The 17,228-nt window shown below is 34.3% G+C and overlaps 1 protein-coding gene, 1 long non-coding RNA gene and 1 other non-coding gene across 3 annotated transcripts in view; 2 read left to right on the top strand and 1 right to left on the bottom strand.

The window, feature by feature from the left end:
• Positions 1 to 17,228, bottom strand: part of LOC135364405 (uncharacterized) — a 155,452-nt gene that overhangs the window by 41,741 nt on the left and 96,483 nt on the right. The window lies entirely within an intron of this gene.
• PTPRQ (protein tyrosine phosphatase receptor type Q) overlaps positions 1 to 17,228 on the top strand; it is a 200,457-nt gene that overhangs the window by 118,701 nt on the left and 64,528 nt on the right. The window contains exons 27-30 of the mRNA XM_064590841.1: positions 4,359 to 4,480; positions 10,193 to 10,379; positions 13,497 to 13,741; positions 16,571 to 16,637. Of these exons, the coding sequence (XP_064446911.1) occupies positions 4,359 to 4,480; positions 10,193 to 10,379; positions 13,497 to 13,741; positions 16,571 to 16,637 (621 nt within the window). The remainder of the gene's footprint in view (positions 1 to 4,358; positions 4,481 to 10,192; positions 10,380 to 13,496; positions 13,742 to 16,570; positions 16,638 to 17,228) is intronic.
• Positions 4,871 to 4,977, top strand: LOC123845057 (U6 spliceosomal RNA). The gene has a single exon (XR_006790906.1). It is a non-coding gene; the product is annotated as a U6 spliceosomal RNA (small nuclear RNA).

Raw genomic sequence — 17,228 nt, 5'->3', positions numbered from 1 at the left:
TTAAGTTTGACCCATCTTTCTGGTATGAGTTAGATATCAAGTGTCAAAATCTATAGAGGCCACTTTAGTCCATGAAAATATAGTATGGCATTGTCCTTTTATCCATGACAGCACTTCTTACAAAGCCCCTAACACTGGCTTTAAAGGCCCTACACAAACTGGCTCCCATTTCCTCTCTTACTCTCATTGTTACCTGACTTCAGCCTCACTGGAATCCTTGTTATTCCTAGAATAGACCAGGCAAAATCCTGCCTCAGGGCCTTTGCATAGCCATCTGTGACACTCTTCCTTCAAACATTCACATGCTCCTTTACCTCCTTCAAATCTTTGTTTTAATGACACCTGCTTATAGAGACATGCCCTGACCGCCGTATTTAAAATAGAAATTCCCATCAGCATCCCTATTCTTACTATCCTGCTTCATTTTTTGTCATGGTACATATCACTTCTTAACATAGTATGTAATTTACTTACATATTAGTATTAACTTACCTCAATTTTTATAATATATATTATTTATCTCCCTCCACTAAAATAGAGGTTCTATGATCTTTATCTCTTTGGTTTTCTTCTCCACCAGCAGCACTTCAAAAATGCCCACATGTAGTAGGTGTTCAATAAATAGTTGAGTGAAGAAGAGCAGTTATATTCTAGAAACTCTATATGGATAGGTCTACAACTACGTCCATCACTTCTATAATCTTTATGTCTTCCCAGTGTCTGGCACACAGAAGGTGCTCAATCAATATTTGCTGGTTGGATAAACATATAAATTTCATCTAAAAGCCAACAGAACATTTGGGTATAGCTAAAGAGAAGGGGAGCCTAAAATATTTTCTTAAAGTGGTATACTTTAAGTTTGTGGCCTGTCAGAAAATTGTTCTATTCCACAATGGCTCTTACAGAGCTAGAAGGCAGGTTTTGCAAAAAAGATTAATTAATGTTAAATAATAAAAACATTAATTATTAATTAATTAGTAGATGTCTTAATAAATTTGTACTTCTAGCCCATCCCCATTTATAGAGTCAAAGGCAGCAGAAGATAGGCCATTAAAAGCTACAAACCATCTTATATTTTTCAAAGCAGATTTCTCCGTGAGAAGAGTGTACAGTAATGATCAGTAATGGTGTACCTGGTCCTGAAGCCTATCCACTCCTCATTTAACATTCTGCATATAGAGATTCAGAGATACTATTTGTTATTTTGTAACTTGGTAAGGTGGGCATAACATTTCTAAGGAACTCCAGTTTGAGAAGGAAAGAGGGTTGCCACTCTTGAATATGAAGTGCATTATTCTGCTAGGGCATCCAAAAGCAATTAATTATGCTGGTGTCAGGAGATCTCTCATAGCTCTCATTTATTATATGTAATTATCTAAATGAATTGTGCTACAATTTGAGACACTTTTCATAAATCTAGGATCATAAAATTAGAAGTAATAAAGACTGAAGATGTTAGGATATGCAGGTGTGTTTAAGTGCTGGGATTCCATGATCTCTCCACATTAGTTACCAGAGAAATCATGTACCCAATTCTGTCATCATTATTAGCACTTCTCAGCTCATCAAACCTCTGAATCCTGAAGTATCCCCTCTTCACTGTCTTTCCTGAATGCCTTCCTGGGCCATACTGACTAGATCTCTGAGTCAATGTCCAGAATATTGCACAAGGGTTAGAAAAGGTATGCATAGGAAAGATATGTTTGATATCTCGAAGGCATTTTCCCACAGAAACTTCCTTATACACAATTGCTAGATTCCTCTGTTGTTACATCTGAATATTGTTTTGAAATATTTTAATGCTACTATTAAAATGTATTTTTATGGGCTGAGTTGAGGACCTAAATTCCACCCATAACATCTCTCTTGGAAACGTACTCTAAGTGCCAATAACACATTCATAGTTTAAAAATTGTCACTGCTATTAACATTTTAAATAACTATCTGGTACTGAAATAAACCTTTGTCTCTCTTCAGATCATGTGACTCACTTGAACCAGATATGCTTGCTGTATTTATGCTATCTCGATTTGTAAAGAATCATATGAAAATTTTAAAAAATTCTTTCCCATCCTGGCCCTGTCTTCCTAGTTCTAGGTTTATCTTTCAAATTATCAGGTAGGCATTCTCAATTCTTGTGAGTGTCTCAGACTCAATGAGTACAAATCCAAAATTATTATCTCCTTCCAAAGTCTTAACCGTACTAAAATCAGTATCTGCTCCTAAATATGCTGTTGGTATGAATTCTATTAACATTCTCCTGGTGTTAACACATGAATTAGCTTTTGCTACATCCTCTATGTCAGTTTTTACCCACATATAATCAGCCTCAAGTTTTTTTTTTAATTAAATTTTCTAAATGACTCTAGGATTCATCCCCTCCTATCCAATCCTAGTGTCACTAATCTAATTTAGGATCTCATCATATCTTATCTGGCTTTTTGGAAATAGCCTCCCTGGACTCAATGCTTCAGAGCACTTATCTATTCTATAACTACTGGAGTTTTCTTCCTAAATCCTTAGAAAAATAACTCCTTTTTCAAAAACTTGCAGTGGCATTCTATTATTTAAAGAATAAGCTTCAAATACTTTAGCATAATAACCTAACTTAGTTCCCAAAGCCCATTTGAGGCGTGTTCCTTACCCTATGAACATGGGTCTCTCTGTGATATCTGTATTCCTTGAATTTGGGGATTCTGAATCTTTTTTGTATCATGGATTCCTTTGGCAGTCTGATGAAGTGTGTGGACTCCTTCCTAGGACAATATTTTTGAATGTATAAAATAATAAACATAAGATTACCAAGGAAAACACTTCTACAGTGATAAAATTCTATCTGTCTGTGGACCCTGCTGTTTGTGTCTTTGTGGTTTTGCTTGTGATCCTCTTAGCAAAGAAGTGCCCCTAACCCTACTCCTCTGATTATTGAAATCCTTCTCATCTTTCAAAGCCTATTCAGTTCCCATCTACTCTGTGCAACTTTACCTAGACTCCCTGCCCCGTCTGTATTCACCACTTTGCCCTTTGCCCACTCACAGTAGATTCTTTGTATTTCTAATTAGTCCTTACCTTAACTTAGCCTTTTCTTATAGTATATTGTGCTAATTGACAATGATGGGCCAAATAGTAAACCAACTGGCCCCTGCACACATTTTGAATTCATGATTCTTTTAAAACACTATGATATATGCATATGAGGAGGAAGCTGAGGTCCAGAAATTTTGTTTGACCAAGCTAGTACAATTTGTTGCTCTTATAAATTATTTGAGGAAAGGAATATTTTAATAATCTTTTTCTTTATACCTTCTCAGGATCTGTGGAATAATATTTATTCAGCAGTGTTTCCTCAAGTGGATTTAAAAATTAGAAAAACTGGAAAATTCTTCTCTCCCAGTATTTAATGCCCCTCGAATTGACTAGGGGCCATAGGAGGACAGAGATATGCATAACAGTGTTCCTAGTTCAATGTATGTCAAATCAACGGTGACTAAATCCTTCTTAACATACTAAAAACTCTTCTAATTTCTAGCAGTTTCACAAATTGAAAATTCACACAAGGGTTTTCAGCAGTCAGTTCCCTAAAATATTATCTCTTGTTTCACACCCTTGATAAAAAACAACAGTAATAAAAATAGGACAAATTAAAGTTGTGTGGAATAATAATGAATTCAGGAAACATTTACATTTGTGATAACATCAGTTGTATAACCTATTTCCTATGTTATTCCCTCTGTGAAAACAACAAAAGCAACCCAATTTTAAATATAATTCCCTTGTTCCAGTTTCACTTTTTTTGTAGTCAAACATGTTTCTACAGGTCTTCCTAAAACAACATTATTAGACAATCTATTTTTAAATAAAAGCACTTACTAAAAAAGATTTATTTTGCAACAGTAATAATTTCAAAATATTACATTTAAAAATCATACATTTATGATTATTAATTTCTCATGTGGAAGTTTCTTTTTTTTTAAGATTTTATTTATTTATTTGAGAGAGAGAGAGAATGAGAGACAGAGAGCATGAGAGGGAAGAGGGCAGAAGGGGAAGCAGACCCGCCGCTGAGCAGGGAGCCTGATGTGGGACTCGATCCCGGGACTCCAGGATTATGACCTGAGCCGAAGGCAGTCACCTAACCAACTGAGCCACCCAGGCGCCTGGAAGTTTCTTATATGTAGTAATTATTTTGAAAGGAATTACATCTTTTGATTTGCCAATGCCTTTAGCATGCTGTGAACTATAAATTAATGTATAATTAATTCATTATCACTATCCTTTTCTCATGGCCTTTTCTATTATTGTATTGTAGCAAAGACTAACTCAGATGTCCCAGGGTAACTGATTTTCTATTTTCACAGCTCCAGATGGTCCTCCTGAAAGTGTGTATGTAGTAGCAACATCACCTTTTAGCATCAACATCAGCTGGAGTGAACCTGCTACCATTACTGGACCAACATTCTATCTGATCGATGTCAAATCGGTAAGGTGTATCTTACCTTATGCAAAAGACGGTGTAGAGAGTGATTAAGAATACACATTTTGGGAACCAGACTATTTGAATTTTAATCCTAGTTCTGTTAGACCTCAGGCAACTTATTTAACCTATATGTGTTTCATTATCCACATCTGTAAGGTAAAGATTAATAATAGTACCCAGGGTACAGAAATTTTGTGAAGACTAAATTAGAAAATATGCATAAAGAACTTTAAACATTGCCTGAGTAAGGCTCAGTAAATGTAAGTAAGGCTCAATAAATGTAAGTAAAGTATTATTAGCATGATTGTCATATTTATCCCCAGGGTATAAATAATGTATGTAAACAAGTGGTTAAATTGATAATAATACACTGGTTTAAAATACAGTGAAAAAGTACTTACTTCAGCAGCATATATACTAAAATTGGAAAGATACATAGAAGATTAGCATGGCCCCTGCACAAGGATGACACTCAAATTCATGAAGCATTTAATATTTATTTATTTTTTATTTATTTATTTTTTTAAAGATTTTATTTTTTATTTTTTTGAGACAGAGAATGAGAGACAGAGAGCATGAGAGGGAGGAGGGTCAGAGGGAGAAGCAGACTCCCCGCCGAGCAGGGAGCCCGATGCGGGACTCGATCCTGGGACTCCAGGATCATGACCTGAGCCGAAGGCAGTCGCTTAACCAACTGAGCCACCCAGGCGCCCAGCATTTCATATTTAAAAACAATAATAACAATACAGTAAGAAAAAAACCTCATAATAAAAAAGGTGAAGGGAGAAGGCATTAGAAGAAATAGCTCCCAAATAAAGTAATTATCAGAGCTTAATTGTGAAAAACACCTGAAGCAGACCATGAGAGAGAAATGGTACTAAGAGTGTGAGAAGTAAGATTCATTCAAGAAAAAGCAAGTAGTTCAGGAATCCTTGGTCAAAGCATTCAAGAAAAGTGCTGAGAGAAGCTAGATTAGAAGGCCAACGGTCTAACATGTAATGGAATTTGAGTTTTATGATAAGGCCAGTGGGGTGTCAATTGAGGAATTAAAGCAGTGTTGGGATAGAGATTTCTATCTTATAGGATCAGCTTGGTTGCACTGCTGAGGATAGAGCAGTCTTAGTGCAAAATTTGGCAAGGGGACGGGACACTATAAGAATAACTGGGTAAGAAAAGATAAGGACAGAGAAAATGTAGTGAGGGAATGGAATGGAAAATAATTTACATCTACAGAATTTGGTGGGAAAAAATCAGTGGATGGTGAGTGAAAGGAATAATCAAGGATGACTTTTAGATACAGGATTTGGAAAATTGTGAGGAGAAATAGATTTGTAAAGGAAGGGAATCAATTCAGTATTAGATGCACTGAGTTTGAGATGCCCAGGAGTCCTCCAGGTGAAGATACTCCCTTAGCACTATTATATATAGATCTGGAGCATAGGAGAGGAGATCTGAATTTGCAGATTTGGGAAGTGTTGGTATTTAGATGATAGTTGAAATGATAGGAAGGGATGAGATTAAATATGGGACATGTAGCCTAAGAACCTCTTCTGTAAGAACTAACCTGAGGATTGAATCCTGGGGAATCCAAACATTTAAACAAGAGGCCATCGAAAGCACCAGACTGGAGTAGCCATCCAGATAGAAGGAAACCCAAACATGAGAGTCAAGCCTTTCACCTTAAACAAGGTGCTTAACAATGTAAATAATGCAGAGTTGTTAGCTAGGATTAGGATTGGAAAAACCTTGTGAGTGCCCTGCTTAGGTTTTACTGGGCCTGATGACCACTCTCTTCTCGTGGCATCTAATGCATTGAGTCATTTATGGTGAATTCTCCTGCTTCCTTGATGTCTCTACCTACCTTTTGTTTAATGTTTATAATTTTATTATGTCTTTATGTTATTTCTAAAATGGAAGTGCTTCTATCTCAAAAGACCTGTCATGATTAAAAGAAAATTTAAGGGATTATTGGTGCATTTGTACTCCTATTCAGTCTTCTGTTTATGTTCCTTTTTAGAGCATATTTGTGAAGACTTAGTTTGCAATTAGCCAAAAGTAATCAACACACATGACAAATGCTCTGGGAATATGTATTAAAAGCAAATCACAAAATGATAATGCTCTGTTCTGTCAAAGACACCTTATTAATGAAAATAGTTCTCTCTTGAAATTTGAGCTTAAAGGAAGGGAAAATAAAATATTTTTAAAAATGATTTATAACCTCATTTCCTTAATATTCTTACTGAGTTTAAAAATAAGCAAGGGAAAGAGAGAAGAATGACTAACATGGTAATTGCTTACTTTATATCAGTTACACAGTACCCTCTCCATAGCTTTACCTTATCTTATCTAACATTTTACTGTAAATATATTATCTTCATTTTGAATAAAGGGGAGTTGAGGCACAGAGATGATAGCTTCTCAAATAGTTAAGACCTGGCTATAGCCAGTAGACGGTGGTGTGATATGAGAAAGGAAAAACCACCAAGTAGCAAATAAAATTTGCCAAGTTGAAATATATGCTCATCCAAACCTTTCAGTTCAAAGATAACAAGAATTCAAATAGATTGTAGTACTTTGTAGTTTCCCCGGGTTCTTGGAACAAGGCTGTCATTTAGTTCCTTCTTTCCTTTATTCATTCGACACATGGTTTTAAATGCATCCAACATGCCAGCATTGTGCTAGGTGTTGGATACCTAGAACAAGTCTGATGTGGTCATTGTCTTTATAGAGCTTATCTGCAGCTCATTTCATGGATATATAATTATCTACCTTCAAGAATGATCGGATCCTAGGCCAGGGAAGAACACATGTCATTGAATTTAGGACTTACGCTGTGAGCCTGGCCTTTGCTAAATCCTAGTCACAGGGACATAAAACTTTTTTTCCTAAAAGACTCAAGTTAAGCAAAACTTGACAGTCTTAAAGATATATGGGCACAGATATCACCCTGGATGATACTACCAGAAATTCATGCATTTTGTAGTCCTTTGTTCATCGTTCCCTTCATTTTTTTCAAAATAACAAACATTTATTGTTTCTGTTCACCAAAAAAGGATGCAAAACATAAGTAACTCACACTCTTATGGGAGACACCAGAATATAAACAGGTAAATATAGAATGTGAGCTATGCAGTTTTTTTGGAATATAAACTAGCAAAGTAATTAAAATTCCTGTTATGAGGGGCATACGATACAATGGAGACTTTACAGAGCAGGTTAAATTGGCTGTGGGACTTGAGGAATGAATAAAGGTGTGCGTGGGGGGGAAGGGGGCAAGTGGGGTAGGAAAAGGAGAGAAAATAGAATCAAAGTCGAGTTGCTGACATTGCCTATAAAACTACCATACTGCAAAAATAATGGGACACATTTCATAATAATAATAGATGATCAAATATAATATGAGCAAATAAGCTTGAAATTGATGGAAGGGAAATAATGAATCAAAAAGGTCTGAGGTTTCATTCCTGGGTGTGTGGACAAACAATGATTAACAATAATGACGACAGAGTAGATTTAGTGAAGAAAGATAAATGAATTTTGATACATTCTGTATTTGAGGACCCAAAATTCTTTTTGGATTTTATTAAATACGTTTTTAAGATACAGTAGATCACAGGCACGTTATGTCATATTTTTACTACTCAATATTAGGTATGTACTATTTTAATGGAAGACATTAAAATAATTTAATTTTACTTTATAAGATCAGGCCCAGTGTAGTAGTGTAGAGAGCTCTGGATTCTTGAAAGACTTGAGAGCAAATTCTATCTCAGCTACTAAATAACTATGGAATGTTGAGGAATTCACCTCAACTCCATAAAATCAGAATCCAAAGAGGTATAGAGGTCAGTCAAGTAACATAAACTTCACCCAGTTGGGTGAAGCAGTGATGAATTGGACACTCATGCCCCATTGTAGAAGTCAACTATCACTCATCTCTAGATAATTATTACCCAGCATGAATATAATCCTAGTCTTAAGGAAAATTTAAAAAGCTAGATTTTTATGTGATGTTTAAATGCTGACATCTAACTGAATCACACACACTTTCTACCAGTGAGAACATGCACTTGATCAATAGTATTCCTATGCTGATTTGTTTTTCTGCCACTTTAGAGAAAGGAGGCAACTGCCTTCAATGCTCTAAGGTGGGAACAATCTATTTGACTTTGCAGGGCGTATGGTATTTATCAGCCTTTTGCTGTGTTTCTCATAGAAACATCTTTCAGTTCAAAAAGTTCTTAGAAAAGAGCATTTGAAGACTATTTTGAACAAGAAACCTTTCAAAGGTACAAGGGAGGGTCAAGTTGAAAATGAGCTTAGTACTGTGAACAGTGTATACAATCTGGTTTTAAGTGTTTCAATTCAGATACTAGGGAGTAGCATGCATTGTAGGATTTCAAATTTTCTGATGTTCATCTCAGGAAAAACCCTTCTTTGTATTGCTAGAAACTTTAGCTATGTTTAATCCCTTCAGTGAATAGGCCAGACTCTTCATCAAAGGCACACTTTGTTTGACACACTGTGTGACTATGTTTAATACACCTAAGGATGCTCATTTTTGCACATCTAATAATTATAACATCCACAATTAATTGAGTCCTTATCCAGTGCCATGCATAGTGCTAGATGGGAGTTTTTCAAACTACAATCATGACCAAAAATTTTTAAATGAGCTGGAATAAAATTTAAAAGAGAAGAAAATACCAAATGCATTTCAGAAAGAAGTTGCTTTTCTTTTTTTTTTAGGTTCTGTTAATCACCATACATTACATCATTAGTTTTTGATGCAGTGTTCCATGATTCATTGTTTGCGTATAACACCCAGAACTCCATGCAGTACGTGCCCTTCTTAATACCCATCACCAGGCTATCCCCCCACCCCCCTCCCCTCTAGAACCCTCAGTTTGTTTCTCAGAGTCCATATTCTCTCATGGTTCGCAAATGACATATCAGATAAAGGGCTAGTATCCAAAATCTATAAAGAACTTATTAAACTCAACACCCAAAGAAGTTGCATTTCTGAAAATTGTTTTTAAGTTATAAAGAAGTGTATGTTTGTATGTGTGTGTATATATATATATATACACATGTATGTATGTATACTCATATATATATATGAGTATAAATACACACATATCCTGAGTTATATTACAAAATGTGTTTCCTTTTTGTAGGTCATGGTCAAAAAAATATCAAAATCTCTGTGCCAGCTACTTCAGATCTATTTTTCTAAATCTCACCAAACACTATGAATAGATATTATTACTCTAGCTTTACATACACAGACAGTAAGACACAGAGAACATAAGTGATTTGTCAAACGCTACAGGAACTATTACATGACCAGGTTGGGATTTGAACCTTTAATGTTTGATTACCAAAACCTGTATTCTTTCTCCTATAAAATATCACAGTAGAAAGTAGAGTTTCATTGACACAGATAATACTTGCTTGTTCATTGGATGGGTTGATTGATTGTGGTTGGTTGGGTGATTTTTTTTTCTTTTACTTTCAGTTGTTGAAATAATTGCTTATAAGTAGACTGTTAAAGTGGCACTTTAGATTTCCCAGGACAATATGACTGCAAGAAAAAAATAATTTAAATCTTGGCTAGATAAATATACCACATGTAGCTTTGTAGTATTATGTTTTGGCGATTTGGATCTCAAGTGCGACTTCCTTTAATTACTAGCTATTTTTTTCCTATAGGTAGATAGTGATGAATTTAATATGTCCTTCATCAAGTCAAATGAGGAAAATAAGACCATAGAAATTAAAGATTTGAAAATATTCACAAGGTATTCTGTGGTGATCACAGCATTCACAGGAAACATAAGTGCTGCATATGTAGAAGGAAAGTCAAGTGCTGAAGTGATTGTTACCACTTTAGAATCAGGTAAGGCATATTTTCCATCACTGTTAAAAGCTGATTGAGATTTAAGTGTCTTTCTTAGAATTTCTCACACCACCCCCTAAAAAGGGTATGTGTTACAAGAAATTTTTAAAGTGTATAAAATATAAAATTCAGTGATTCACCATAGCTGACAAAAGTGAAGTTTTCTATTTACATTTTTTAGGCAAAGTGGAATTATGTAGAATAATCAGTTCTTGGAAATAGAGAAACAAATTAGTTCATAATAATGTCCTAATTGTATTTTTTGTATTTATTTAAGCACTAACTATTTCAGAAATTTGAGTTACCTTGCCTAAGAGATGATTTTTCAAATGGTCTATGGTCAATAATACTTCATATAAAACCCCATTTTAATTATTTCTGTCCATGGTTTAAAATGCACATTAAAGTAATAATATTCTATCATTATATAATCTGGAACTCAAAATTAGAATCCAGGTCATGCTTACCATATCTGTTCTCCTCACCTAATCAAATGACATGTTTTATTATATAACCTATTTAATAAATGTCAGAATCCATACAGATTTCCTCAAGTTCCTACGAACAGGGTCTGAATGAATTAAGTTTGTAACCAATAGGAATTAAGTGTGGAAAGTCAGCTTCCCAGAACTTGCTTGCCCTATCCTCCTTCAGACTCCTGATGTTCTTTGCCACCAGATATATCTTTGGAAAGAGCACATGAAGGGATGTGTTGCTATAGTTTATTTGTTGCTATCTGTAAGGTAAGTATAGGAGGTAAAACATGTTTTTAGCTAGTCTTTTCATTATGTTATATACTCTATAAAGATAACATCTTATCCTCAGCACCCTAAAATTTCATTTGTTTCCATTTTGCTGCCACATATATCCCAGATATTTATTTTCTTATACTTTTTGCATTTCTCCCACATCCTACCTGTTAGGAAAGATGCTGCTGGATTTATTCTCACTCATACCATAAAGCACTGATTGTCAAATCTTAATGTGCTACCTCTCACAAAGATATCATGGTTAAATAAATTATTACTAAATCTCTAAGAGTAGAATTTTAGAGGTAAAACTAAAGATATTTGGAGAATAGGAAATGCTTTCCATCATTCAGAGAGTTATTTCACTTATCCAACCTTAAACCTTATCTGATTTTTAGAGAAAGTTCTTATTAAAAGAAAATATATTTTTATATCATAGAAATGTATAACAGCAAATATGAAAGTATGTGTTGAGCCAATTTAACTTTCACTTTAGCTATGAATTTTTCCAGTTAATATGTGATATTTGGCACTATAACGTGTTTATCTGTTTCTCTTTTTCTTTTTTTTTTTTTAAGATTTTATTTATTTATTTGACAGAGAGAGACACAGCGAGAGAGGGAACACAAGCAGGGGGAGAGGGAGAGACAGAAGCAGGCCTCCCACCAAGCAGGGAGCCCGATGCAGGGCTCGATCCCAGGACCCTGGGATCATGACCTAAGCCGAAGGCAGACGCGTAACCGCTGAGCCACCCAGGCGCCCCTCTTTTTTTCTCCCTCTTGTTTATTTACTTTTTTTTTTGCTTGCAAGATAATAAATAATAAATAAAGATATTAAAGCTTGAGCATCTGAACCTTTGACAGCCAAATATTAGCAGCCTTCTTCATGGAAATTCCTTCACTTAGTATGGAAGATATCAAATATATCAAAATAGATATATTCATGTAATCAGTCATTTATGTAAAGAACATTAATTATGTAGTACAGTAAGAACTAGTTCCTATATTCATAAATTAATTTTATCCTCACATGTATCATTTTTTATGATAATTTACTGATACTTAACTTTTGTATATTAGGCTAATTTTTATTTATCAAAAATAAAATGGAATATCTAGAATATTTAAAGAACTCTCAAAACTCAACACTTAAAAAAAATCCAATTAAAAATTGGCAACAGACATGACTAGACATTTCATCACGGAGAAGATACAATGGGCAAATAAACTCATGATAAGATAGATTTTCAGCATCATTAGCTATTAAGGAAATGCAAATTAGAACCACAATGAGATATCACTATGCATCTCCTAGAACAGATAAAATAATAATTATAAAATAGTGATGATGCCAAATGCTGGCAAAGATACAGAGACTGATCTCTCATACATTGTTAGTGGGAATGTAAAAGGGTGTAGCCACACTGAAAAATAGTTTGGCAGCCTTTTATAAAACTAAACATGCACTTAGAGCACATTACCTAGCAATCATATTCTTAGGCAATTATCACAGAGAATTAAAAATTTATGTTCACACAAACAGCTATAAATGAATGTTAATAGCAAGTTTATTAGTAGTAACAAAAAACTGGAAACAACCCAAATGTTTTTCTGTGATTAAACAAACTTAGGTGTATCCACAAAATGGAACACCACTCAGTAATAAAAAAAGAATGAACCATTGATACATACAACAACCCTGATGGAACTTAAGCATTATGCTATTGTTTTTCTTAAAGTGACAGAACTATGAAGGACAATGGTTAGTGTTGTGGGGATGCATAGAGTGCAAATATAAGAGGATAGCCGGGGAAGTTTCTTTATGGAAATTGAATAGTTTTATACTTTATTTCTGGTGATGATTGCAGGAATCTTTACATGGAATAAAATTGCATAGAACTGCACACACATTTATGAAAGCATGAAAAAATGGTGAAATCTGAATAAGATCTGTAATCTAACAGTATTGTACTAAGGTCAATATCCAGGTTTGATATTAAACTACAGTTAGGTAAGTTGTCACCACTGGTAAAACCTGGGGGAATGTTCTAGGGGACTGTATGTGCCACTTCTGCAAATTCCTGTGTGTCTATTATCTTTAAATAAGCAATACAAAAAGTCATGGAAATACATTCTATATAAAAGCAAATCCATGTGGAAGTCAAAATAAAAAAATAACCAAACTAACTGGATCACCATTATGATTTCTGTGACCTACATGTATCAACCATTTTGTTTGTTTCCATAACATATATGGTTTAAATAATTTGTGTAACACATTTTATAAACAGAAATTTGACACAAATAAATTTTATATGGAGATTAAAAAGAACACAAATTTTAAAAAATTGTTTAATATTTCATTTTAGTCCCCGAGGATCCACCTAACAATATGACATTTCAGAAGATACCAGATGAAGTTACAAAATTTCAGTTAACATTTCTTCCTCCTTCTCAACCCAATGGAAATATCCAAGTATACCAAGCTTTAGTTTACCGAGAAGATGATCCTACTGCTGTCCAGATTCACAACCTCAGTATTATCCAGCAAACTGACACATCCGTCATTGCGATGTTAGAAGGACTAAAAGGTGGACATACATATAATATCAGTGTAAGCATTCATAGCATTTAATTATTCACCTATTTTACAAAGTCAGTTTACAAACTCAGCATTCAAAAATACTGCAGCTTAGATGCACACTAGATTTCTCATATCTTTTTGCGGGATTGTGTGAGACATGCCAACAGAAAATAACATTTAGAGAAATGAAATTGCTTATTTCCTATTATAATACAGCAAGCACTATGAAAATATGTAGGTAACAAAAAAGTTTTCACAACAATAGTAGAAATCCAGAAATAAAATAAAGGGGAAAGAAAATGCATGTTAAAAGCAAGAGAGTAGTGATATGTAAAGAGAGAATTCTACCTAAAGGGAAGCTGTTTATGTGTGATTAAAAATGGAAAATGGAAAAGCAAATTTCAAAGGCAAAGGGCAGAAGTAACTATTTACATGTTTGAAATTCACATGCCTTTCACCTAATAATTACTAAAGCTAAACATTTTACATCCTAATTCTAAATTATCCATGTGTGTTTATATACATGCAGACATACACACAATTTATTTCAAAAATGCTTTTTTTGTAGTATGTCTTAAAATTTTCAAATAGAATTATATGGGTCAGAATATCATCTTTTAAGCAATATAGAGTTCACCCCAACTTCAGGTAGCTTAGTAATTAATTTTCCTACCAGTTCTTTATGATTATTGTGTAAGATCAGAACTCTGTTATTAAAATTTGTATTCATATATACATATGTTTTTCTCTATATTATATCTATATATCTACATATCTTCATTTCTTCCTTCACTCACTATATATCTTCACTCACTATATATATATATATATATCTGTCCTGCTAGGATTCTTGTTGCACATCCCATTAAATGGACCACTATTGTGGAAGGTCTATTAGAATAGGGAGGGTGGTTAAGAGGATGAACTAGTCTGAGTTCAAATTCTGACTCTGCGATTTGTTTCTGGGCAGTTGCCTCAAATCTGTACCTCAGTTTTTTTATCTAAAAAAACAGTAAATTCTGCTCCTGAAACTAATATTACACTGTATGTTAACCAACTGGAATTTAAATAAAAACTTGAAACAAAAAAAAAAAAAAGAAAAAAGGAAAAACAGTAATAGGAATAATGACTTCTTTATAGGATTTTTGTAAGGATTAAAGAATTATGGTTATGGGAAGTTGTGAGTGCTCCAGAGGAAACAAGAGGAAAAAATAGGAAACAAAGTAGAACTAATTCATAATTTAAAGAACAGTAAAAAAAATTCTCTAACTTACTGTTGAGAAAATGCAATTTGTAGCACCTCAACACCTGGGAGTTTATTAGAAATATATAATTTTCACATCCATCCCAACCTACTGAATCAAAACCTGCATATCTTCATTCAGCAGGTTTACAAGTGACTTCTTTGTACAACACAATTTGAGTAGCTCAACTAGCTCTTCATTTATTATCTCCCTTAAATGTTAGGTTGTACCACAAAGAAGTAAAAATAACGAAGCACACCATAATATCACTTTCCATTTTTAATACTTTTTTAAAAGGTTTTATTTATTCATTTGAAAGAGAAAGAGAGTGAGCTCTAGTGGGGGGGGTGGGGCAGAGGGAGAGGGAGAAGCAGGCTCCCCACTGATCAGGGAGCCCCTACAGGGCTCAATCCCAGGACCCTGGGATCGTGACCTGAGCCTGAGCTGAAGGCAGATGCTTAACCAGCTGAGCCACCCAGGCTTCCCAATACTTCTTTTCTTAAATTTACAGACTCCAATAAATATTTCCTTTAGATATTTTTTAACCACATTTTTTAGGCTTAGTTTATTTACCATACCCACTGCATCATATATATTATTATAATTTTAATTCAGTAAAAACATTCCCAAAGTATCTATAGTGTGAAGTATAGAAAACAAGTTAATTAGTTCCAATAAACATATTCTGAATTGTGTTTGTGAATGAAACTGGGCAAGAATATAATCTTTGTTTTATAGAGCAAAATAAAGTAAATAAAGGAAGATTCTCTATCTACAGTTTCTTTAGCATAAAATGAATCGAAGGGATTCACATTTGTGTGAATCACCCTCTGTCTATACAAACAGAAATGTTTTATGTGTATATGCTGCATTACGCAGGTTATAGCGTCAGATACTTTGGGGCAGGGGTGAAGAAGGGCATAAAGGCCAGCTTTCAGAGGGATGATTTAATACAGGAAAACAAGGAGGTTGAAGGAATAGGATTTCATTTCAGAGAAGAGAAAAAAAGAGGGTCTTGAATATGGATTTAAAGAAAGCCAGAGTTACCTAGCTGCAGAGGGAAGGAGCAGATGTGAGAGTAGATGAAGGAGTGTAGACATAGTGGCTTTTGTGTGTCTGCTCCTCCTACGAGTTCACATTGAAACCACATCCTTTCCTGGTCGCTATGATAGGGCTGCTTAAGTCACCCAGCCTTTGTTCTCAGGACTTTGTACTTAAGATCAATTTTAAGAACTACTTTACTATTAATGTTCTTCCTACACATATTGTATTCATTTGAGTAAGTGCAAGGAAAATGTAATAAACAGGCTATATGCAGTTATTTTTAAAAGTAGAATCATTTTATTTTATTTTATTTTTAAAGATTTTATTTGACGCAGAGAGAGTGACAGCAAGAGAGGGAACACAAGCAGGGGGAGTGGGAGAGGGAGAAGCAGGCTTCCTGCGTAGCAGGGAGCCCGATGCGGGGCTCGATCCCAGGACCCCGGGATCATGACCTGAGCCAAAGTCAGATGCTTAACGACTGAGGCACACAGGTGCCCCAAAGTAGAATCATTTTAAAATCACATATGACCATAATAAAAATAGTAACAAGATGTTTCTCTTTTTCTTTTAGGTTTATGCAATTAATAGTGCTGGTGCAGGGCCAAAGGTTCAGATGAGAATAACCATGGACATTAAAGGTACATACATGAGCTGCCTTCCTGTGAAATACTGTTGTCTTAATCAAAGAGTAATTATAATTGAATTCTATTATTAGAGTTAAGAATGTAGTCAACCTTTTAAATGATGCATATGCAATAATAAGCATACATTAAGTAATAAAGCCTGCTTATTAAAGCTATACTTAAAATGTCTAATAATAATGCAAATTACCATCTTAAAGAGAATGCCCACCTGCTATTTATCTTATATTTCTTTTCCTCTAAATTTAAAGTTTTCTGAGACAAATTTTATAGTCTGTTATTATGTTTTGTAATTCTATTGAAAATTCATTGTTAAAAACACCCATGGCTAGAGTTTGACTAGTTATAATTAAATTCCTTGACTGATCTTTATCTCGAAAGTAAAATTCTTTTTAGCTAATCAGATAGTGTTTACTGAACTACCATATATTCAACTTTATGATTCTGACTATAAAGTAGATCTATCAATTCATTATTCTGACAGGTATTGTGTATAGAAAATATAATTAAAATTGAAGGCTGCCTTGCTCACACAAAACAATCCATGAAAACCAAAAAAGATTGTTAAGAAGAATTTAGGGCTAGCCA

The sequence above is a fragment of the Mirounga angustirostris genome, unplaced genomic scaffold (genome assembly GCF_029215605.1).
Source record: "Mirounga angustirostris isolate CCGP_5_RB_7025 unplaced genomic scaffold, mMirAng1.0.hap1 SCAF_5, whole genome shotgun sequence".
Classification (NCBI taxonomy): Eukaryota; Metazoa; Chordata; class Mammalia; order Carnivora; family Phocidae; genus Mirounga; species Mirounga angustirostris.
The sequence above is the reverse complement of the archived record's forward strand: the minus strand, read 5'-3'. Positions and strand labels throughout refer to the sequence as shown.